Below are 24,066 nucleotides of genomic sequence, written 5' to 3' on the forward strand. Positions count from 1 at the left end.
TATTACTCCATACAGTATTATGACCACCGCATAGTGCACTATACAGAGTAATGAGGCCCATATATTTCTCCATACAGAATCATTGGTCCCATATAATGTTTGAAACAGTACATGATGAGCTCCACATAATGCTACAGTATATGTTGGTCCCCATGGATGAAGCTACACTGTCTTATGGGCCCAAATAATGCTCCATATATAATGGGCCCCATTTCTAATGCTCTAGAGTATAATGGGCCCTGTAAATGCTGCTCCAGTGTCTGATGTCCACCTTTGGAATGCTCCAGTGTATGGTGGGCCCCATATATCATTCTCCAGAGTATAGTGCTCCCCAAAAATTGCTGTCCCAACATTGAAAACAATTAAATAAGTCTCCTCAAATAAGTCTCCTCGCTCTGGAATCCGTGTACTAGTTTGGGCATACAGACGTGATGTCATTGCGCTCTCTGATCAGAATATCACTGTCAGGAAACGCGGAAGACGTCATGGCGGTGGAGCAGGGAGAGGTAAGTATTTCAACTTTGCAAGTGCTGTGATCCTGAGCAAGCAGGGGGGGCCCAAACGATGGCGACGGCACTGGCACAGGACCACTCATAGTACGGCGGTGTGTCTGACGGCGGGTGGGCCGAACCTGCACTTTCATCTGCACCTTCCTCTGTCACCGTGTAAGGTGGTACAGTATATGGGAAGGGTAACCTGAGTTTCATCAGGGTCAGATTCTGGCTGTGTAGAGTGCGAGGGGAATGTAGTGGTCTGGGTCAATGTACCAGCAGAATCATCTAGCAGTGGCTGGGCATCAGTGCACTTGTGTCGCTCCCAGGAATACGGTCGCCACAGTGGCATTACCTTCCTCCTAGGGAGTGAGATGTCATGCTTGGGAGCAACGAAGGATCTCTCTAGCAGTTAAACCAACACACAACACATTTCCCACTCCAGGCCAGCAGGGAGACCTCTGAACCTGACTGCTGAGGAGCTGCTCTCTGTGGTCAGGAGGAGGTAAGTTAGGGCAGTCTGTGAAGGGAAGGGGAAGTGTATGGACGTGAGAAGGGGAGCTGGAGGATCAGCAGAGTTAAGGCTCACTCCTAGCTTGAGCGCATGGTCCGGATTCTGGTCTCCGAGTTTGTAGGGACACTGACGTTCCTGCAGCCGAAACCGGAGGAAGTAGCAGTTGTAAATGCTCTGTACCCAACTAAGGCTCGGAGGCCCCAGCAGCGACGTGTGGGAGCCAGAAGGAAAAGGCTACGGCTGCCTGCCATATGAGAAAGTTCCAAAAGAGAGCCAACAGGGGGAACATCATTGAACTCAGCACTGCGAGTACCTCAAATAAGCGCTAGAACAGAGGCCACACTACCTATCTGCAGAGAGAGAATTCCAAATTGGCTTCCAGGCTGACCAACTCCTTCTCCATCTGTACTCTGGGTCCTGGACGGCACTTACCAAGTACAGGTAAAGGAACTGCACGACTGTGTCTGTCATCTTTCTCCTGCGCCTGGCACACGGCTCTGCTACATCCAGCACTGCACACCATCTACCAACTCTTTCATCTGCCCTGCGACTACGGCCCTACCTGTGCAGGGCTTCTACATCTTAGCTGCACCACAACATCTGTCCCAGAGAAGCAACACTGCAGCGCTGGTCAATCTAATCATAAACCACAGGTGGTGTCACGTATCATTCACCTATAAATGTAATTCACCCCTCTGCATGGACGCCCAGGGCCACGGAACGGGTCACCACCACCGTGACACATCCCTGTGAGACACCGGCCCGGTATCGATTAACCCCACTGCCCTGGCTGGCCACCCACACTCCATGTCAGATTCATCTTGGACTGGGGAATTCACGATTTGACTTGATAACCCAGGCATGGTATGATAGAAAGAGCTACATGGACTAATGTGAAGTGTGGCCTGCTGCCTCATTCAGTTTGGGTGGGGGTGCAGGACACAAGGAAAGGGGTTCTTCCTGACCAGGAGCCAACACTTGACGACTCAGTGCTTGCATTTTTTGAAACTTCAGAAGAGGAGGGCATATTTGCAGGAGTCTGTTTCTGCAATGTAAGCCAAAACCAGTTCCTCATGCTCCGGCTTTAAAAGCGGTTAACCTACTCATAGAAAAGGTAGCCTTCCAGGCGTTCCGGAGCCAGACCATGACGCAGGCTCAACACCTCCTGCCTTAGCTGCTATTGTGCTTTTGCCACTACCAGCAGATGCACCACCACCATCAGCACCAGCTGGCCCCCCCACACCCACGTCCGCGGCCTCTTCCACCAAACTTCAAAATTTAGCACAAAATAGACACAAAATAACGTCAGATATATGGCAGTATATCAGAAGCCTACAGCTCTATTCAGTCAAAGGATAATTGTCAATCTCCATATATATTTCATCAGTCACACAGAGACGCTCACAGGCTCAGTATGGATTAGACAAGAATATAAAAAGTAGACAAAGTGTACAGTATCATCAGATAGCAGGTATATATAGCATAGTTTAAACATTAACAATGTACGTCTATATAAATAGGCAAAGTCGCTCATCTCTAATCAGGAGTAGTGTTGAGCCACCCCGCTAGTGTTTTGGTTCGTCGCACAGGAGGCAAGTTCGTCGAATCACATTGAAAACAATGGCAGGCAAACACATACAAACACATAGAAAACAATTACAAAACACCTTAAAAAGTGTCCCAAAGCAGAAAAATGCTCAGAAGACAAAAATTAACATATGGAAAAGGGCAACTACATTTAGAAAAGAGGTGGAGGAGTAAAAGGAGGAGGTGGAGGAGACACAGATATAGGCTTATCATGCCCTTATGAAGTCAAGAAAGGCTGGAATAAAAATGTAAAATAAAAACCAAAAAAAAAAAATTCGGAAATCAAACACGATCATATACCGTCGGACTTCCCACCAATAAATTATGCCAACTGGCAATCGGGCGGTGTTATTCCCACGAACCTCCAAACAGCATCCATGAAGGCAAAGTGTTTGCTTTCCGGGGGGCAGTATGATTGCAAAGCTGAGCCTTAAAGGAATGTCCAAAAGGGCACCACCAGGAGTGGAGCCTGCAGCTTAATTGGACTCCACCCGGGAAACCACAACCATGCCACCTCAAGAAAAGATGCACACATTGAAAGTTTTGTCGATTCTGTGTGTGGTATGTCTGTTTGTAGCTGTGCTAGCGATTTATCTGCTTTATTCCGTTAACGAACGAGACTCTGGCATGCCTCCGCGGTACGTGTCAAGCTTACTCGAGGGATACGCGAGATCGAGCAATAACATGTCTATCATGGCCTTACATGTCCGGGGCTGCATGCGTGCTACACTGAAAGGACCAGCTTTTGTCGCTTACAGGTGCAGATAACCCACTGAACACCGTTAGTGATGCGGATCTGTGATTCCAATTATTCCAAAAGGAAATGTATTTGAAGCGTACACCAGTAAACAATTTTGGTGGTATTTTTAAATCCTCATATATATTTCTGTCTCAGTAAGACAGTCCAGACTCTCCGCAATAGGAAATGAGATGCATACAATTACTGACATAAAGTCTAGTGATTGCAGAAATCTAGGAATTACTATTCACGGGAAAAACTTCCATCACAATTCTCAGAGGCGATGTTGACCCTCAATTAATTAGGCTGGGTTCACACGTACTGGAAGTCTCGCGGTAATTTCCGCGAGAATTCGGGAATTCCATTCCGCGGGAAAAAAAAAACTTTTAAATTCCCGCGATTTTCCTGCAGAAAAACTAGCATTTTGCAAGCGTAATTAGCAGAATTGCTAGCGTTTTCCAAGCGATCTGTAGCATCGCTTGGAGAACTGATTGACAGGTTGGTCACACTCGTCAAACATAGTGTTTGACGAGTGTGACCAACTTTTTACTATTGAGGCCGCCTATGCGGCATCAATAGTAAAAGATAGAATGTAAATAATAATAAAAAAAAAAATTGTTATTCTCACCTTCCGACGTCCCATGCAGCCTTCCTGCCTCTCTCCACGCTCCTGGTCCCAGTAATCCTTTGCGAAAATTACCGCGATGACGTCCGGTCTCGCGTCATTCGCGATCACATCGCACAAATGCCCGTGAGACCTCGCGATCCCGCGAGAACAGACGTCATCGCTTGCAAAGGCTTACTGGGACCGGGAGCGTGGAGAGAGGCGGGAAGGCTGCTCGGGACGTCGGAAGGTGAGAATAACAATATATTTTTCATTTTAATTTCTATTTTTTACAGGGATATGGCACCCACAGCCCGGAGGGCAGTCTCCTCTCCTCCGGATCGTGGGTACCATCCGCAAATGTTCTGCTTACTTTTCGCATGGAGGGCACAGCCACATGCGGAAAGTAAGCAGAACAATGCATTCCTATGGGTGCGGGATCGCCACGATTCCGCGAAATTAATGAGCATGCTGCGTATTTTACCGAGAAGCGATTCCGCCGCGGTAAAAACCGCAGCATTAGCACAGCATTGCGGAATCCCATAGGAATGCATGGGATGCTTATTTTTCCCGTTTTTACGGCAAAAACGTGCGGAAAATACCGCCGCGGAAATGCGAAAAACCGGTACGTGTGAACTCAGCCTTAGTGTGCGGAGACAGCAAAAACCTTTCTTTGTGAAGAAAGTGTTGCTGTATCACAGTACCATTGATCCCATCGCCGTTACTCATATCCATCCAATTTTGATCACAGGGAGAGATGTAAACATGGTGCTCACTGCCTATCATGATCTGTCACATAACTTTGGAGTGCAAAACACAGAAGCCACAGGCCGCAGGTGATTCAATTGGATTGGCCTGAGAGGGCACATTTAAAAATGTGCGCTGGAATGTCACACGTCTGTGGGTAGGAAAACTGTGAAAGCTGATGAGAAACCACAAACTGCATCTCATTGTGAGTCGACGTCCATAAGAAATGGAAGCCATTGATCATCTGAAGCTAGAGCCCGGCCAGCGGGACAGGGCATAGCTACGTCTTAACCATCATCTTCTATCAGTTCACCAAATTTGTAGTGGCAGTCCCAGTGAAGGATTTGACAGCCCAGACTACACAGCGGAGGAGCAGGGAGAGGTAAACATTGCAAATGCTGGGGCCCTGCCCAAGCAAGGTGGGCCCACTCGTGGGCGTCGGTACTGGCACTGGGCCCCTCATAGTACGGCGGTGTGTCTGACGGCGGGTGTGCACCCCCACCGTCAGAGACACTTGATTGCACTATGAGGGACCCTGTGCCAGAGCCCGCGCCCAAGAGTCGGCCACCCACCTGTCCATGGCAACGGCACTCGCACGGTTGCATGCGCTAGGTGGTGACACCAGCCATGGGGGGGGGGGGGAGGCTGGCAGCCCAGTTAGGGAGGTTTACAAAATAGCATATGTTGATGTGGGACATTCACCTGCTGCTAAAGGCGAAATTGGTCAAGTCCCAGGAAGAGGAGGTCCAAAGAAAGCCATTTTTCTGGCAACCGAAGTTTCATCAGGGTAAGGTGTGACAGAATCCTTGGAAACCCATGCATGGTTCATTTCCTGTCAGGATTGATCCAGCAGCACTGAAGACTCTTTCCGATAGCACACTTGCAGCTGGGCAAGCGAGCTCCTGTAACGCATATTGTGCCAATTCAGGCCAGGTGTCCAGTTTAGCGGCCCAATAGTCAAATGGGAATGACCTGTGAGGGAGAACATCGATATGGGACGAGAAGTAGTTTGTAACATAGTTGACAAGTGCTGTCTCCTGTCACTTTCAATCGATGCAGTATTACCAGTCGTGCGAGCGGGACTTGAAAAATCAGTCAACAACATGGTCATGAAACCCCTCTCTCCAACGCCACTTCTGATGTGTGCACCACCAACACCTCTTCCAAGTTGCCCCCGGCTCCTACGGCTCGTGTGAGAACCATCACCGCTGCTGTGTGCTGGGAATGCCTCAACCAACCGGTTTACCAGAGTTGCTTGTTTGTTAGCCAATATTACGTCAAGGTTCTCCTGTGGCATGATGTTGTGGAATTTGCCTTTATAGCGTGGATGCTGGCCAACCAGTAGTCATCATCGTTCATCATTTTGGCAATGCGGGGGTCCCTTTTTAGGATCTGCAATGCATAATCTGACATTTGGGCCAATGTTCCCGGTGTCAATGATGCACTGCGAGTGCTGGGTGGAGGAGCACTTTCTGGCAAATCCACATCTCTCCAGTCACGCACAAACCCTGTACCAGACCATGCCACGCCAACATTTTCTCTTGCCCCACGAGAAGTATCTTACTCCTCTAAATAATAATCCCCATCATCATCCTCCTCTTCCTCTTCTTCCTCCACCTCGTCCAGGAGAGTTCCCTGAACAGACAATGGCTGACTGTCATCAAGGCTTCCCTCCTCCTCTTCCTCATCATCCTCGGCTGCAGACGCCTGCTCCTTAATGTGTGTCAAAGTCTGCATGAGCAGACACATAAGTGGGATGCTCATGCTTATGATGGCGTCGTCTGCGCTTACCATGCGTGTGCATTCCGTCAACTCCTTGTCTGCCCTAAAAGTGCCTGCCCCCATATCCTCCCACAAATGCATTACGGCTTGCCTCTATTCGCACAGCCGCTCAACCATGTGCAGGGTGGAGTTCCACCTTGTTGCAATGACGATAATTAGGCGGTGCTTGGGAAGGTGGAGCAATCGCTGCAGCTTCAGCATACAACTGAAGTGTACCGGCGACCAGCGGATGTGCGAGCACAGTCTTCGGACCTTCTGGAGCAGGCCTGTTAACTCCGGATAATTATTGGGAAGCACTGCACCACCATGTTCAAGGTGTGAGCCAAGCAAGGTATGTGTGAGTTTTGAAAGGGCTATGGCTGCCAAAAAATTCCGGCCGTTATCACTAACTACCTTGCCTGCCTCAAGATGTAGACTGCCCAGCCATGACTCAGATTGTCGCTGAAAGTAGTCGGCCAGTACCTCCGCAGTGTGTCTGTCGCCCAAACACATCAGATTCAACACAGCCTGCTGACGCTTTCCACTAGCTGATCGATAGGGTGACACCTCGTGTGCAACAGTGGCAGCTGCGGATGGAGTGCTCGTGCGACAGCGTTCTGTGGACGAGCTTTCGCTTCTGGAGGAGGAGGGTCGAACGCCTACAGCCAACTGTTTCCTATACCGTTGGCTAGGCAGCACTGTCCCACCACCGCTGTCCCCTGTGGACCCTGCATCCACCACATTAACCCAGTGCGCAGTGATGGACACGTAACGTCCCTGGCCATCATCAGTTGAGAGGTGCACCTTTCCACTCACTGATTGCTTGAGTGCATGCACAATGCAGTCTTTCACATGAAGGTGGAGGGCTGGGATGGCTTTGCGAGAAAAGAAGTGGCGACTGGGTAGGTCATAGCGTGGTACTGCGTAGGCCATGAGTTCGCGGAAAGCTTCGCTTTCAACCAACCGGTAGGGCATCATCTCTAACCAGATTAGTTTGGCAATGTGGGCGTTCAAACCCAGTGTACGTGGATGAGAGGAGGAGTACTTTCTTGTCCTACTCAGTCTCTGGTAGGGTGAGCTGGACTTGAGAGCTGCATATGGTCGAACTAGCAGTGGACGTGGCGGACTGGGAGAGGGTTGAGGATGGTGATGGAGTTGGTGTTTTCTGATGGCTTACATTCAGTCTTTCATTGCAATAACAGTGTGATTCCCTGACTGATTTGCCCTTGTGACGACAACTCAACATTTGCTGCTGGTGGTGTGCTAACTGGTGGGCTTACAGTGGGGGAAACAATGTAGTGTTGCTGACTACCTCCTTTGGGAGCAGTTGCTCGTGGTACGTGAGGTTTGGTAGTCCGTCCACGCTTGCAAGTGCATGGTGGTTATATGTCTTAGCATGCAACTGGTATTCAAATTTCTCAGATTTTTCCCTCGGCTAAAGGTCTTTGCGCACTCCTTACAGATAACCTTGGCCTGATCATGAGGATTTTGTTCAAAAAAGTGCCACACTGCACTCTTCCTACTATGGAAGACATTTTGAGGCCTTGCATGCTGTGCTATTTTGACCATCTGGCCAAGCTGTCCTGCAACTCTTTTGGCTATTGTAACCTGTTTTTGTACTGCTCCGGGCCTGCCAGATAACAGCTGTTGTGATGTCGATGCCCGCTGCGGATGCTTCTCCTCCTCTTCTGAGCTATTGGCAGCGGCACCCTCTTCCCCCTATGGATGCCAATCTGGGTCAACAACTGGGTCATCCATAACCTCCTCTTCAATGTCATGTGCACCTTCCTCTGTGTCAACGTGTATGGTGGTATAGTATGAGGGAAGGGGCACCTGAGTTTCATCAGGGTCAGATTCTGCCTCAGTACACTGCGAGGACAATGTAGTGCTCTGAGTGAATGTACCAGCAGAATCATCTATCAGTGGCTGTGCATAAGTGCACTCCATGTCAGATTCATCTTAGCCTGGGTAATTCACAATTTGACTTGATAACCCAGGCATGGTATGTGAAAACAGCTCCATGGAGTAATCTGTAGTGTGGCCTGCCGCATCCTTCATTTTGGTTGGGGTGAAGAACAAAAGCAAAGGTGTGGTTCATGACCATGAGCCTCCAATGACAACTCAGTGCTTTTATTTTTTAAAACTCCAGAAGAGGAGGCAATAGAGCTGGAGGCTGAGTCAGCAATGTAAGCCAAAACTTGTTCTTGAAGCTCCGGCTTTAAAAGCGGTTTACCTACTCACAGAAAAGGGAGCCTTCGAGGCCTTGTGGAGCCAGACGATGATGCAGGCTCAACACCTCCTGCATTAGGTGCTATTTTGCTTTTGCCACTACCAGCAGATCCACCGCCAACACCAACACCATCATTACCAGCTGCCAACCCCCGCCCACTTCCACGGACTCTTCCACCACGCTTCCTCATTTTCGGGGAAAATGGACCCAAAAAACCACCAACTATATGGTACTGTAAAACAAGGTACAAGGTGTATATAGTAGTGGGGAGAATTTGAATCTCTCTAGACTTCAGGCCACAGTTGGATTCTGTCAGGCCCTGTTTATATTACACCGCAATGTGACAGGCAGATTCAGGATAGTGTAAGAAAGGTGTATAGAGGACTGGTGAGAATTGGAATCTCTCTAGACTTCAGGACACAGTTGGATTCTGTCAGGCCCTGTGTATATTACACCGCAATGTGACAGGCAGAAATTGCCTAGTGTATGGCAAACTACAAAGGTGTATATAGAATTGGGCAGAATTGGAATCTCCCTATAGTGTAGGTCTGTAAGAACGGACAAACTCCTCGGCTTTTTCTTACAGAGTCACACACGTAGATAGCTTCAATTTGGCCGTGATAACAGCCGTTACACGGTATTGTGAGAGGAGCGTACACGTACACTGCTGTACGGTGTATGTAAAATTGTCAAGCTCCGTGTTTTTGTATACGGACTGACACACGCCGTCTCTCTCTAGTTTTGAATGTAATCAAACAGCAGATATACTAAACTGTTTGAAAAACGGACAAAACTATAAGGTGTAGGTCTGTAAGAACGGACAAACTCCTCGACTTTTCCTTACAGAGTCACACACTTAGATAGCTTCAATTTGGCCATGATAACAGCCGTTACATGGTACTGTGTGAGAAGCGTACACCGCTGTACGGTGTGTGAAAAAATGAACGCTCAGTACCTCACCAGGACAAAACAATAAAATTTGGATTGCTTTTAAAAAAAGCAGTTTGAACACCAGTGTACACACAGCAATGCAGCTAGCCTTAAAAGGCAGGCTAATCACCACCAGCGCTGCTGCACAAAAGCAAAAATCTTCACCTTTCACTGCACAGTAACTACAGTGAAAAGCGCTATCAGCACAAGCAGATTTTTTTTTCTTTTTGCCTTCCTAATGCTCTCCCTACAGAATCAGCAGCTCTCCCTATTCTGAGATCAGCATGAGTAACATGGCGGTCGGCGTGCACATCCTTTTATACCCCCTGTGACGCCACACAAAGCAAGCCAATCACTTGCATGCCCTTCTCCAAGATGGTGGTGACCACTGCCTATTTTATCACGTTGCCCACAGTGTCCATTCTTCCTGATTGACTGAAAAAGGTCGCTAAAGCATCTTTTGAAACGCGACTTTGGCGCTAAAGTCGTCCACCTCGTGGCCACCCTCACGCTAAGGTCGGGTTTCGTTTCATGAAACCTGACTTTGGCGAAAGTCGGCGACTTTTGAATTTTTTTCGACCCGTTTCGCTCATCTCTAAATTGATGTCCTTGGCATTCAAATGGGCACTATAGGTATGTTTACTGTCCTCCACTCCCTGACGACTTTGCTTCCCCATTGACTTGCATTGGGTTTCGTGTTTCAGTCGGACCTCCGACTTTTCCCTATAGTCGGCCGATTTTGTTCGACTCGACTTTTAAGAAAGTCTCAACCCCAAAAAAGGCAAAGTCACTCATCTCTATTTCAAATTTATTAAGGGGTTTTCTCAGGTTGTCAAGCCTCTCACGGATCTCACTTGTAAGGGGGCTGATCTTAAAGACTGGTCACCCCCGGCAGTTGTAGCCTTTTCTACATTGAAAAAATGTTTTATGTCTGCCCTGTATTGGTGTAGCTCGATCCGTCTGAACCATTCATTGTTGAGGTGGAAGCATCAAAGGCGGGCGTGGGGGTGGTGCTCAGGGACCGATCACTTTGATTAATTTAAAACTTTGTGCTTTTTTCTCCAAAAAATTTTCTCCTGCTGAGAGAAATTACAATGTCAGGAATTGGGAGTTATTAGCAATAAAACTGGCTTATGAAGAATGGAGGTACTTTTTGGAGGGGGATATTCATTGGATCACGGTGATTACAGACCACAAGAACCTGTCTTACATTGAGTCTGCCAAATGTTTGACCCCTAGACAGGCGAGGTGGTCGCTTTTTTTTTTTTCACGGTTTTATTTTTCCATCACCTTTCGGCCTGGTTCCAAGAATGTCAAGGCTGATGCCTTATCTCGCAGCTTGGATCTGATATCACCTTCCGAACCTCCTTCCTCCATTCTTCAGCATGGGGTGGTCGTTCCTGTGGTGTCCTCTGAATTGGAGCGGGATATTCATGAGGCTCAGTGTCTTGCTCCTCCATCATTGCCTGATAAAAAGCTCTTCGCTCCTGTTAAGTATCGGTTGAGGGTGCTCCGGGAGTTCCTCGACTCTGCTTTCTGTGGGCTCCCTGGAGTCTTGGCCACACGGAGAGCTATTGCTAGACTGTTCTAGTGTTCCTCCATGTCTTCTGACATCGCTGTGTTTATGTCTCCTTGTGCTACATATGCAGGTGTTAAAGTCTCCTAAAACATGCCGGGGAATTGGTACCATTGGCATTGCCAATTCCGGATAGACCTTGGACTCGTTTATCCATGGATTTTATCACTGATCTCCCTCCTTCCAATGGCAAAACTGTGGTCTGGGTAGTGGTTGACAGATTTAGTAAACAGGTGCATTTTTTACCTTTGGCAGCACTGCCTAACGCAGAAACACTATCTAAGTTGTTTATTGAGCACATTGTGTGGTTGCATGGCGTGCCTATGAATTTGGTGTCTAATAGAGGGGTGCAATTTGTATCCAAATTCTGGAGGGCATTTTGTAAGAGATTGGATATTAGCTTGACCTTCTCCTCAGTCTACCATCCCAAAACCACTTGTCAGATGGAGAGGACCAACCAGTCACTTGAAAAGATATTGCGGTGTCTTGCCACATCTCAGCAGGATGATTAGTGTTCCTCGTTACCCGTGGCAGAGTTCACATTTAATAATCAGGTTGGCGCTTCTCCGTTTTTCTGTAACTACGGTCTTCACCCCCCTCTTGGTGAATTTTCCAGGCTGGATTCGGGGTGTCCAGGGTATGGTTCGGTGGTTCAACGGGTGGGGGAGGTGTGGAGGGAGGTCCAGAAGAACATTGGGGTGGCTCAGGGCAAACAAAAAACATTTTGCTGATAAGCGACTATCTGTAGGACCTAACTTTCTGGTAGGAGATAAAGTGTGGTTGTCTACCAGAAACAAGTTTATTGGTCCTTACGAGATCATTGAGGGTGTCAATCCAGTTGCCTTTCACTTATGCTTACCTCCGTCGCTTCGGATCCCCAACGTGTTCCATAAGTCCCTTGTTAAGTCATTTGTACCTTCCTCTGCTGGGTATCCATCCCTTCCGCCTCCAGTCACTGTGGATGGTCAAAGTTGAACGGATTGTTGATTCTGATTCTCGTATGGTTTGCAATTCACTTCAGTACTTGGTATATTGGAGGGGTTACGGTCCTGAAGATCGATCTTGGGTCCGGGAGCGATCAGTCCATGTTATTCGGTTGGTTTGGGCTTTTCATGCACATTATCTTGGGAAATCTGGGGGTCCAGTGGCACTGTACTGTCATGATCCAGACCGGGTTTTGAGTCCTGTCTTCCCCTCTCCCAGTCATTTCAGGAGTTAACTTTTCTCTGCCTCGTTCTGGTGTCAGGTCTGCTATTTCTCTGCGCTGCATCCTGCAGGCAGTGTCAGTTATATTTTCTGCCTATGGCGTGAGTAGCCTCTTTCACACATCAGTTTTTGCCTTCAGTCACAATCCGTCTGTTTTTGAAAAAAAAAACGGATCCAGTGAATGATGCCACTGTATCCGTTTTTTTCTCATAGACTTGTATTGGGGATGGATTGCGACGACTGGCTTTCCGTTTCATCAGTCGTTTGATGGATCCGTCGTAAATTCTTTGTCCGTCGGCTGGAGACAATGGAGAAAGTAACGTTTTTTGTGTACGTCGAAAAGTCGGACAGCGACGGATCCAGAGCTGTCCGTTGTTGGCTATAATGGAAGCCTATGGGCGTAGGATCCGTCGCTGTCCGTCATAATAGCATGCCCGGAATAATTTCTCTCTTTAATTAAACCCCTACAGCTGCTTTTTCCATTCTGGCACATAAAAAAGTCTTCAATGGTAAGCGAAGAATTCAGACACATGAGTGAGGAAAAAAATAATTTTACTAAAGAATCTTATTTTTCTAAAAGCAAAAATTTTAAAAATAAAAAAATAAAAGGCTATAAAAATAATATCTCGAGGGAAGAAAGAAGTGCCATAAAAAAATCTTAAGGATAATGCCAAAATAGTAATGAGGGAGGCTGATAATGGGGGGGAGATAGTGCTTCAGGATAGGGAAATATATTTGAAAGAAGCAAATAATATACTTGCCGATGAAAAATATTATAAAAAATTAAATTTGGATCCTTCCAAAAAATTTACAGATGAATATCATGATTTAATTAATTAAGCTTTTGGTAAAAATATTATAAATAAAAAAAGAAAAAGAAATTCCTGACAAATAAGAATCCCAACACTGCGATATTCTGTCACCTTCCTAAGGTACACAAATGCCAGAAAAATCCACCTGGCCAGCCTATAATAGCAGGCATTGGTTCTCTCACCAGTCAGCTGTCCCATTACATCGACTTGTTTTTACAAGAATTAGTAAAATCCTTGCCCTCATATCTTATGGACTCCAACCAACTTCTATATGAAATTAGAAATATTGCATGGGAGACAGATTTTCTTTTTATTACCATGGATGTAAATGCTTTGCATTCCAATATTCAGCATGATCTGGGAATAAAAGCAGTGGAGCATTACCTAAAAGGTATTAAGGAAATGCCAGATTCCCAAAGAGAATTCCTTTTGAAAGGTTTAAAATTTATTCTTGAACGCGTTTTTAAATTTCAGGAACAGCTATATATACAACGGCTTGGTACCGCAATGGGGAAGCGGGTAGCCCCAAGTTTTGCTAATTTATGGGGCGATTCGAGTCCTCATCGCCAATCACCCAATGTGATTATGTTAACCATATAATCCTATACCGTCGCTTTATAGACGATTTGCTCATTATTTGGAGGGGAAGTCAGGAGAAAGCAGAGCAGTTCATCAGTGAGATGAATGCGAATCAGTGGGGAATAACATTCACCGCTAAGATAAGTAATGAAAAACTAGACTTCCTAGATTTGGAATTGTCTCATAATAATAAGGAAATTATTAGTAAAACTTTAAAAAAAAAAAAAAAAAAAAAACTGACAGTAATGGCTTCCTACATTACAACAGTGCACATTATAAAAAGAGGAAAACCAATATTCCCTTCAGCCAATTTCATAGAATTAGAAAAAATAGCACAAATACAGATGACTACATTGAACAGTCCAAAATTTTAATTACAACATTTTATGATAAAAAATATCCGAAAAAATTAATTCTGAGCGCCTATGAGACAACTTTAAATAAACATTCGTCCTGCGTTTTTTTTCAAACGAAAGGATGAAATATATCAAAACAATAATGGAATTAAGAAAAATAATAGATGGCAATACAATTTCATAACAGCATACAATCGGAACAATAATAATATTAGGAGGATACTCAAATATTGGTATCTATTGAAAAAAAGATGTCTATCTGAGAAAAATCCTACCAGAAAAACCTAATATCACGTTCCGTAGGGCACAATTGCCCCCAGCCACTTAAAACAATTATCACAGGGGGGGACAGAAAATTAATCTAACAAAAAAAATGGATAAAATGAATAAAAACAACAACAAAAAACTGGTGTTTTGCGATGAAATTCAAAAAAGTGCTGTTGCTGTAAAATCATAGATCACAATGCGACTGGGATTCACTGTAACAGCACGGGAGAATTTTTCCCAATTACACAGAAATTATCCTGCGACAGCCAATTTGTGGTATATGTTATTACATGTGCCGGTGGCGTTCAATACGCGGGTCGTACTACACAGTCCCTGAGAACACGTCTGAATGGCCACAGGCACAATGTAAAAAATGGCTTCATGAACCATAGTTTGTCTCGACACTTATGCTTGAAGCACAACAAACAATTTAACATAAAAGTTACACCAGTTGAGCAAATTCCTGAGAACTGCTCTAGCCGCACTGATAAATTAAATCGCAAAGAATCCTATTGGATTTTTAAAATGGAGACTTTACATGCGGACGGATTAAATGAAGTCATTGAGGAAGTATATATATACAGCGAATTTAAATGGTTATATGTGACTAAAATACATTTAAAACAGATTATAAAAGCAGTGCTAATTAGAGTTATTGTTTTTTTATATATATATATATATATATATATAAAAAACAATAACTCTAATTAGCACTGCGTTTATAATCTGTTTTAAATGTATTTTAGTCACATATAACCATTTAAATTCGCTATATAATTATATTGTAATTTTATGATATTCATTAACATTTTATATATTATCTGTTACAATCTAATTTTAACTTTTTTTTATATATTTATGTAACGCATTTGCTTTTACTACCATTATGTCCTCTTGTAAACTTCTAACTTGTTTAGGAGTTCTATAGTGGGTGTGTTAGGAACTCATTTTAGTGGTCCACACCCTGTTTAGCATAATACTACTTCTTATAAAGCTATCCACAATTTTGGATCACTTATCACAATATACCTGAGGAAGACATTTTATACTGTCGAAATGCGTTGTATGTGCATTTTCTTGAGAAATGTTAAAAACTTTTTTTGGATAATAAGAAGCCTTGGATCGTACACCTATGGGAGCGCAAATAGCCTGGTATAAAATTTATTAGATAACATTCCTATGTTTACTTGGTCTGAGTGACTTACTAGCTACCAGGGATTTGCAGCATACCGACCACAGAAGAAATCCACCTTTGAACATCTAATGGTCCTAAGTGACCTATATGCAACATATCAAGATTTATAAAAGGTGAGTGACAACTCTATTCACCTACGATCTAATTATACATTTACATTTAGATCGGTGCGCTTTCTTTCTTTCCTACCTTTTTACCAAAAATGTCCTTCAAACTGCAAGTCCAAACTCTTGCCACCTCCTGTCACCTCCAACTCAAAAATATTTCCAGAATCCGTCCCTTCCTCAGCCCTTAATCTACTAAAACTCCTGTATATGCCTTCATCATCTCCTACCTTGATTACTGCAACTTCCTCCACTGTGGCCTCCCTGCTAACTCTCTTGCACCACTCCAGTCTGTCCTCAACTCTGCTGCCAGACTAATCCACCTCTCTCCTTGCTATTCCTCCTCTGCAAATCCCTCCACTGGCTCCCAATTCCTCAACGAATCCAGTTCAAACTACTAACACTGACCTACAAAGTCATCCACAACCTGTCCCCTCCCTATATTTCTGAACTTTTCTCCCAATATCTTCCCTCACATAATCTTCAATCGTCCCAAGACCTCCTACTCTCCTCCACATTTATTCGTTACTCACACAATCGCCTCCAAGATTTCTCCCGAATATCCCCCATCCTCTGGAATTCCACACCTCAACACGTCTGATTATCCACCACCCTCGGATCCTTCAGACGGAACCTGAAAACCCATCTCTTCAGGAAAGCTCACAGCCTGCAATATCCATTCTGCCGACTCAACACCACCCGAGCTACCACCTCACCACCACCAGAGCTGCTGCACCCCTGACCTTCTGTCTCTTCCCCATTATCCCATATAATGTAATTCCGCAAGGGCAGGGTCCTCTCGCCTCTGTACCAGTCTGTCATCATAAATTTATTTACTGTAAATGATATCTATAACTTTGTAACCCCTTCTCATGTACACCACAATGGAATGGTGCTATATAAATAAATAATAATAATAACAACAACATAGCTCCCAATCATCCAGATTCCCGCGGGACAGTCCCGTTTTTGACCCCCCCCTCAAGCGTCCTGCCCGGGACACTATTTTTCCCACATTGCACTGAGCCGCCATGCCCCCATCCACCGACGCCATCCTAGCCCTCCCAGATTGATCCACCGCAGCCTGCAATGATGTGGCTGGGCTGTGTGTTCTGAGCGCACATGACCTGTGAGAGGGGAGGAGTCAGGGGTCACATGATCAGGAGCCTCCATGTCTGTCTGCACTCTGCAGGACTCTGCTTTGCTGGTTGTTATGGTGCTGGAGGAGGTAAAATTTCTGTGTGGGGTCAGGAGGGGTTTACAGTGTGAATGAAGCAGAGCCATGTGTGTTCGAGGTGTATGGAGTGGAGTCGTGTGTGTACGGAGCAGAGCCAGATGTGTTTGAGGTGTACAGAGCGGAGCTGCGGGTGTACAAAGTGTACGGAGCCATGTGTGTATGAGGTGTATGGAGCGGAGCCACGTGTGTACGAGGTGTGGGGAGCGGAGCCAAGTGAGTACGAGGTGTGGAGAGCGGAGCTGCGTGTGTACAAGGTGTACGGAGCCACGTGTGTATGAGGTGTATGGAGAGGAGCCGTGTGTGTACGGGGCGTAAGGAGCAGAGCGCGTGTGTACAGGGCGTACGGAGCAGAGTTGCGCGTTTACGGAGCTGAGCCGCACATGTACGAGGTGTACGGAGCGGAGCCACAGGTGTACGGAGCGGAGCCACGCGTGTACGAGGTGTACGGAGTGGAGTCATGTGTGTACGAGGTGTACGGAGCGGAGCAGCGTGTGTATGGGGTATGCGGAGCCGTGTGTGTATGGAGTGGAGCCATATGTGTACTGGATGTACGGAGTGGAGCCATATGTGTACTGGATGTACGGAGCGGAGCCAAGTGTGTACGAGGCATACAAAGTGGGCTTTTCCCATGGACACAGGAGTACACGGTGTAGCCCCGAGCAGCACGTTAAAACTCGCACATGACATTCCACCGGAAGTGATGTGCTGGAAGCAGACTGGAAATTAGGTAATTTCATGAGGAGATTGTGACGGAACCAGGAATGCTTCAGATCCATCACCATGTGCTCCTCCGACAGCGCGGACAGCAGGATCGCCTTGGAATCAGGGATGCCGGCCATGTGAGCGGATTATGATATGTCCTGCATCGGGAGGCTCAGGTGGGCATTACAATGGGAGCCGGCTGCTATGGTATCTTTATAGAATCTCTCTTTATTTTTTCTGTCTTTCTCTGTTTCTTTCTCATTCTCTGTTCTGTCTTTCCCTCTCTTTTTCTTTCTCTCTCGCTGTTCTTTCTCTCTGTTCTTTCTTTCCTCTTTTTCTCTCTGTTCTTTCTTCCTTTACTTCTTTCTCTCTCTCTGTTCTTTCACTGTTTCTCTCTGTTCTTTATTTCCCCTATTTTTCCTCTCTTTCTGTTCTCTTTCTTTCCTCTCTTTCTTTCTCTCTCTGATATTTTTTTCTGTCCCCTCTCTCTTTCTCTGTGTTCTTTCTCTTTCTTTTTCTCTGTTCTTTCTTTATTTCCCCTTATTTTTCTCTGTTCTTTCTTTCCCCTCGCTCTCTGTTCTCTCTTTCCCCTCTTTCTTTCTCTCTCTGTTCTTTCTTCTTTCTCGCTCTGTTCTTGCTTCTCTCTGTTCTCTCTCGCTCTCTTTTCTTTTTTTCTCTCTCTTTTCTTTTTTCCTCTTTCTTTTCCTTAGTACTTAGTGTGCCCACAGTACCAGCCAATATGTTTTCAAAATTAAGCTGATGTAAAGAAGACATGTAGGAAATGTTATTTGTTAACTATTTTGTGTGATATATCTCTCTGATTTAAAGGGTCAGTAATTCAAAGATCGAAAATTGTAAAGTTTTCAAACTTTTTGACACATTTCCAATTTTTTGAAGGAATTTTAAGACTATCATGAAGCACAAACATGTCATGAAGAAAACAATCTCAGAATTACTAGGATCCATTGAAGAGTCCAGAGTTATGACCTCATAAAGTGACAGTGCTCACAAATAAAAAAAAATTAGCCTGGTCAGGAAGGTGAAAACAGGCTTTGGGGTTAAATACACCCTAGGGCCACATGAAAGACACTAAAGGATACAACTTTATAATATTTAGGGGGCGAACAATAATATAAGTGCTCCCTCCTATAACAACTCTCCCTGAGCTGCTTCCTGATGATGGTGTGCCGAGCATCATGTCACTGGGTCTTCTATAAACCCGATAATGTGATGCGGCCGGACAGTCACAGTAATGTCAGGAGCCAACATGACTACAGCCTTACCGTATATGGCGGGCAATCCCAGCATGTTTATTGGCTGGGAACTCGAGCATGGCGCTCCATCACCTGCGATAATCGAGTAACAAGCTTGTCCGAGCTCCCGATGCCTGTTTGACTAATGGAGAGCCAGAACCGCCGGAGCGCCCCCCCGGAGCACCTCCCTGGAGCCAGAACTGCCAGAGTGCCCCCCCTGAGCCAGAACCAACGGGGCGCCCCCTCATGGAGTCCCACTAGTATCCACATTATTGTGCTGGAGCGGAACTAGGAGAGAAATAATCACATTTTGTGGGAACTTCTTTGGGCTTCTGTCCTCTCATCCTGCAGTTGTCTAAATGGATCTAACGTGAACTTGGGAACCAGCTAAGCTGCATTCTGTCCACAGCTGTTATGAAGTAGCGTAGCTACCAGAAGGAGCAGAGGGGGTGGACGCCCCATGCCCCGCACTCAGAGGGGGCCCACCAGGATCTATGGTACAGCACGCCCGTACAGTTACATTCTGCAGCAGGGCAGGGAGAAATGATCTCTCAGCTCTGCCGCCCGGCTGCTATGGGGCCATTGAGCAGGCGGGGGCGCGTTGTCAGCAGTGGGCCCCCCCACCCATCATCACAAGTTCAGCTGTATTGGCTAGAAGCCGATACAGTTGACCGCATTGATGAGAGGAGCGTTACGCTCCCTCTCCCATCATCCCCCCTCAGCATCTGACATCACTGATGCCAATACTGACAGGGGGTCGCGATGACGTCATTACCTGGCGCCCACTGTCCGGAGTGTGCAGACACTCAGAGCAGTGGAGGAACTAGGAAGAAAGGTGAGCATTGGATATATTTTTTTATGAGGCTGAATTATGCTATAGAGATTGCCTATGGGGGTGCATTAAATTAGGGGCTGCATTATACTATAGAGACTGCCAATGGGGGTGTATTATATTAAAGGCTGCATTATGCTATAGAGGCTGCCTACGGGGGTGCATTATATTAACCAAATAGAAAGAAATAGCCAGCTCACCAGAGATCAAGCGCAGAAACTCGGAGCTCCGTGCGGACTAACGTCATAGACCATAGAAGGAAAGTTCTGCTCCAGCTGCTATTTGACAAAGACCGTCTGGTCAAAACGTGTAGCCTGTCATCTCTGTTGTGGTGAGGTTATATGGAGAGTCTTCACCATTGTATGTTTTAATGGTTTTTCATTAAAGAAGATTTTAATAGCAGCTGGAGCAGAACTTGCATTATATTAACGGCTGCCTAATACTATAGAGTCTACCCATGCGGGTGCATTATATTGAGGGCTGCATTAAGATAAAGAGTCTACCTATGGGGGTGCATTATATGATAGAGGCTGCCTATGGGGTGCATTATATTAAGGGCTGCATTATACTATAGAGTCTACCTATGGGAGAGCATTATATTAGGGGTTGCAATATACTATAGAGGCTGCCTATGGGGTGCATTTTCTTAAGGGCTGCATTATGCTATAGAGGCTGCCTATGGGGGTGCATTATATCATGGGCTGAAACATGCAATAGAGGCTGCCTATCACTCCCGCACCTTGGCAGATTGGCGTGAGGGGTTTGTGGCCCCACTGTTCCACAAACCACCCTACTCTGGAAGGGGCATGACTAGGACAGCTACTTTGGTAACCTTTGATGGTGAGGTCAGGCTTGTGCAGTAGGTAGCTGCCAGGTGCCATTCCAGGGTGATGTCTGGCTGTAGCTGCTGATCCCACTGGGGAATAGGACACTAAGACAGGTGCAACTAGCAGACAGGCAGGTGATCACGGCAGGCACGGCTGGTACTCAGGCAGGCGGGCATGGCTGAGACACTGGCAGGCGGGCACGACTGAGACACTCGCAGGAAGGAGTGGTGTATGGAATAGATAATGGATAATAGATAATGAGTAAAGGCGTTACTCAGGCAGCTACCACCGGGTGAAGCTGCCCAAAATACTAGAAGCCTCTTGGTAATTGGCCAGGAACACATTAGGCAGGTGCACCCTGATTCCATAAGAACCGGAGAGTTCTGGAGACGCCCCCCTATGCATACAGCCAGGAAGCTTGCAGAGAGCAGGCAGGAAGCAAGAGGCACACAGCATGGAGTCGGCAGCAGACAGAACTCGCAGTATGGCCTGGAGCAGTGGTTAAGTTGGTGTGTGGGGGGTGGGAGGCCATGCAGTGATGTCGCCAGTGCCTCCCTTTAGGGGTGCATTATATTAGGGGCTGCAATATACTATAGAGTCTGTCCAAGGGGGTGCATTATATTAAAGGGAACTTGTTACCAGGTTTGGCCGATAAGAGATACAGCCATCACTTTTCAGGTCTGATATACAGCATTCTATAATGCAGCATTCTATAATGCTGTATATCATCCCCCAAACCGGCCTGTAAGAGGAGAAAAATAACTTTTATTATACTCACCTGCGGGGCTGTCAAGTCAGAGGGGTGTCGCTCTTCTTGGTCCAGTGCCTCCCATCTTCTGATGATCGCCGTCCTCCTGCTTGCTTTGTGTGGATGATGCGTCACTGCATCATCCACACAGGCTCCCTGGCATCGCGCTCCTGTGCAGGTGTACTTATCTGCCCTGTTGAGGGTAGAGCAAAGTACTGCAGTGCGCAGGTGCCGGGGCTCTTTGACCTGACACATCCCTTGGACCGGATCGCCCCGAAAGTGAGTATAATAAAAGATCTTTTTCTTCTCTTATAGGTCGGGTTGGGGGGTCAATATACAGCATTATAGAATGCTGTATATCAGCTCCAAAAGGTGATGGCCATAAGTTATATAGGCCAAAACTGGTGACAGGTTCCCTTTAAGGGCTGCATTATACTATAGAGGCTGTCTATGGGGGGTGCATTATATTAGGGGCTGGATTCTGCTATAGTTTCTGCCTATTGGGGGTGCAGTTTATTAAGGGCTGCAGTACACTATAGTGGTTGCATTATACTATGGTGTTTGCCTATGGGGTACATTATACTATAGAGTCTGCCTATTTGGAGTGCATTATGCTATATGGAGACCTATGGGGAAAGCATAGGACTATATTGAGGATTGTCTGGTGCATTATTCTTTATGGAGGCTATCTAGGGGGCCATTATACAGTGTGGAGATTACAGTGTTGGAGCTATGAAACAGTTTGGGGAATATTAAGGGGTCAGCATATATACAGTGAGGGGGCATTAGACTGTGTATAAGAGAGCATTATACTGTATATAGTGGAGCTGTACCGGGGAAAACTCTGGACATTATAAAATGTAAAGTGAGCACTTACTGTTATAGGGGAACTCAGGTTACTGTGACTATCAAGGACTATTAAAGGGGAACACAGAGGGCACTATTACTTTCCAGGGGGCAAAATATGGGAGCTGATTTCTAGGGCACTTGCACCCGGCATTACTATATTCTAGAGGGTTGCTTTAGAATTTAGAGTTCACACAGCAGGTGCAGTAATAGGGACACATACGGCAGCAGCAGCTCAGTATTGGGGTATCAGCAGAATGAGGAGGTTGTGCAGGTTGGGAATAGATGGTGACGGGGCTGGAATATGATTTGTGAAATGTATCTGTGCTGTATTCTCTGCAGACGAGTCCTGGCAGGAAGAAGTTGTCATATCGGTCTGGGCCAAATGGAAAAGATGGGAAAAGAGGCAAGTCTGTGCTGCGATCTCTTATATGTTCCGTAGGACTGGTATCTACCACTGACCATATGGCGGTAACATCAATATTGGTCTTTACATAGAGATTATTTTCAGTAACCTGGTCATCTTAGACGTTCTCCTACATCCACTATTACGGTGCGTCACCCAGTTGTAATCAGGGTTACCTGGTTAGAGGCCCACTCAGAAGCTTCACCCCCCCGAACCAAAACTCTAGCTACACCTCTGCTGTTACGTCACTGTTCACACCACACAGAGACCCCAAAAGAGTCTCAGTACTGAAGGAATTAATGTCCCCCGCACCCAGTAATCTTCAGCGCCTACCTCCACCTGCAGGGCCGCACTCCACATAGAGAATAATGGAGCCTCCAGCACCGACCTCCACTCGCAGAGCCACACTTCACATGGAGAATAATGGAGCCTCCAGCACCGACCTCCACCCGCAGAGCCGCACTCCACATAGAGAATAATGGAGCCTCCAGCACCGACCTCCACCCGCAGAGCCGCACTCCACATAGAGAATAATGGAGCCTCCAGCACCGACCTCCACCCGCAGAGCCGCACTCCACATAGAGAATAATGGAGCCTCCTGCACCGACCTCCACCCGCAGAGCCACACTCCACATAGAGAATAATGGAGCCTCCAGCACCGACCTCCACCCGCAGAGCCGCACTCCACATAGAGAATAATGGAGCCTCCAGCACCGACCTCCACCCGCAGAGCCACACTCCACATAGAGAATAATGGAGCCTCCAGCACCGACCTCCACCCGCAGAGCCGCACTCCACATAGAGAATAATGGGGCCTCCGGCACCGACCTCCACCCGCAGAGCCACACTCTAAATAGAGAATAATGGAGCCTCCGGCACCTACCTCCACCCACAGAGCCGCACTCCACATAGAGAATAATGGAGCCTCCAGCACTGACCTCCACCCGCAGAGCCGCACTCCACATAGAGAATAATGGAGCCTCCAGCACCGACCTCCACCCGCAGAGCCACACTCCACATATATGGCTGCTCTGTGCGCACAGGACCTGTGATGAGGTCACAGGAGGGGAGGAGTCAGGAGTCACATGATCAGGGCCCTCAGTGTGTGCAGGACTCTGCTGTGCTGTATTCAGCTTTTCTGCTGGAGTTGCTCCTTTAAGAACAGGGAACGTTGCAAACAGTAGAACAATTCCCCCCAAAAAGTGATTGGATCCTTCCAGATCTGGGAAAGATCTTAGTGATATTACAGGTGGGAGATTCCAAGAGCGCTGGATTCAGGGGTGATCCTGGTGCTGAATGAGCCATGCGGCCTCCATCTTAGAGAGCGGCCACAACCCCAGAGGATGCAGCGGCCGGAGCAATGTTATTGATGGAGAGAATTTCTGCGAGCAGCAGATTAATGAAGAATGTTTTACCGGAACCTCCTGGGGCATCAAGGAAAACCCGTCTCCCATCTCCACAGGTTGTAGTTATTATAGGGAGCAGGGTTAGAAGATGAGGTGGAACGTGAGTGAGGG

The 24,066-nt window shown here is 46.6% G+C and overlaps 1 protein-coding gene across 1 annotated transcript in view; it reads right to left on the reverse strand.

Moving 5' to 3' along the window:
* Positions 1 to 23,733, reverse strand: part of LOC141094340 (uncharacterized) — a 48,124-nt gene extending 24,391 nt beyond the window's left edge. Inside the window, exon 1 of the mRNA XM_073580177.1 lies at positions 23,543 to 23,733. Coding sequence (XP_073436278.1) covers positions 23,543 to 23,569 — 27 coding nt within the window. The 5' untranslated portion in view covers positions 23,570 to 23,733. The remainder of the gene's footprint in view (positions 1 to 23,542) is intronic.
* Positions 23,734 to 24,066: the final 333 nt, after the last annotated feature.

Source organism: Dendrobates tinctorius, unplaced genomic scaffold (genome assembly GCF_039654945.1).
Source record: "Dendrobates tinctorius isolate UK_male_01 unplaced genomic scaffold, ASM3965494v1 ptg000063l, whole genome shotgun sequence".
NCBI lineage: Eukaryota > Metazoa > Chordata > Amphibia > Anura > Dendrobatidae > Dendrobates > Dendrobates tinctorius.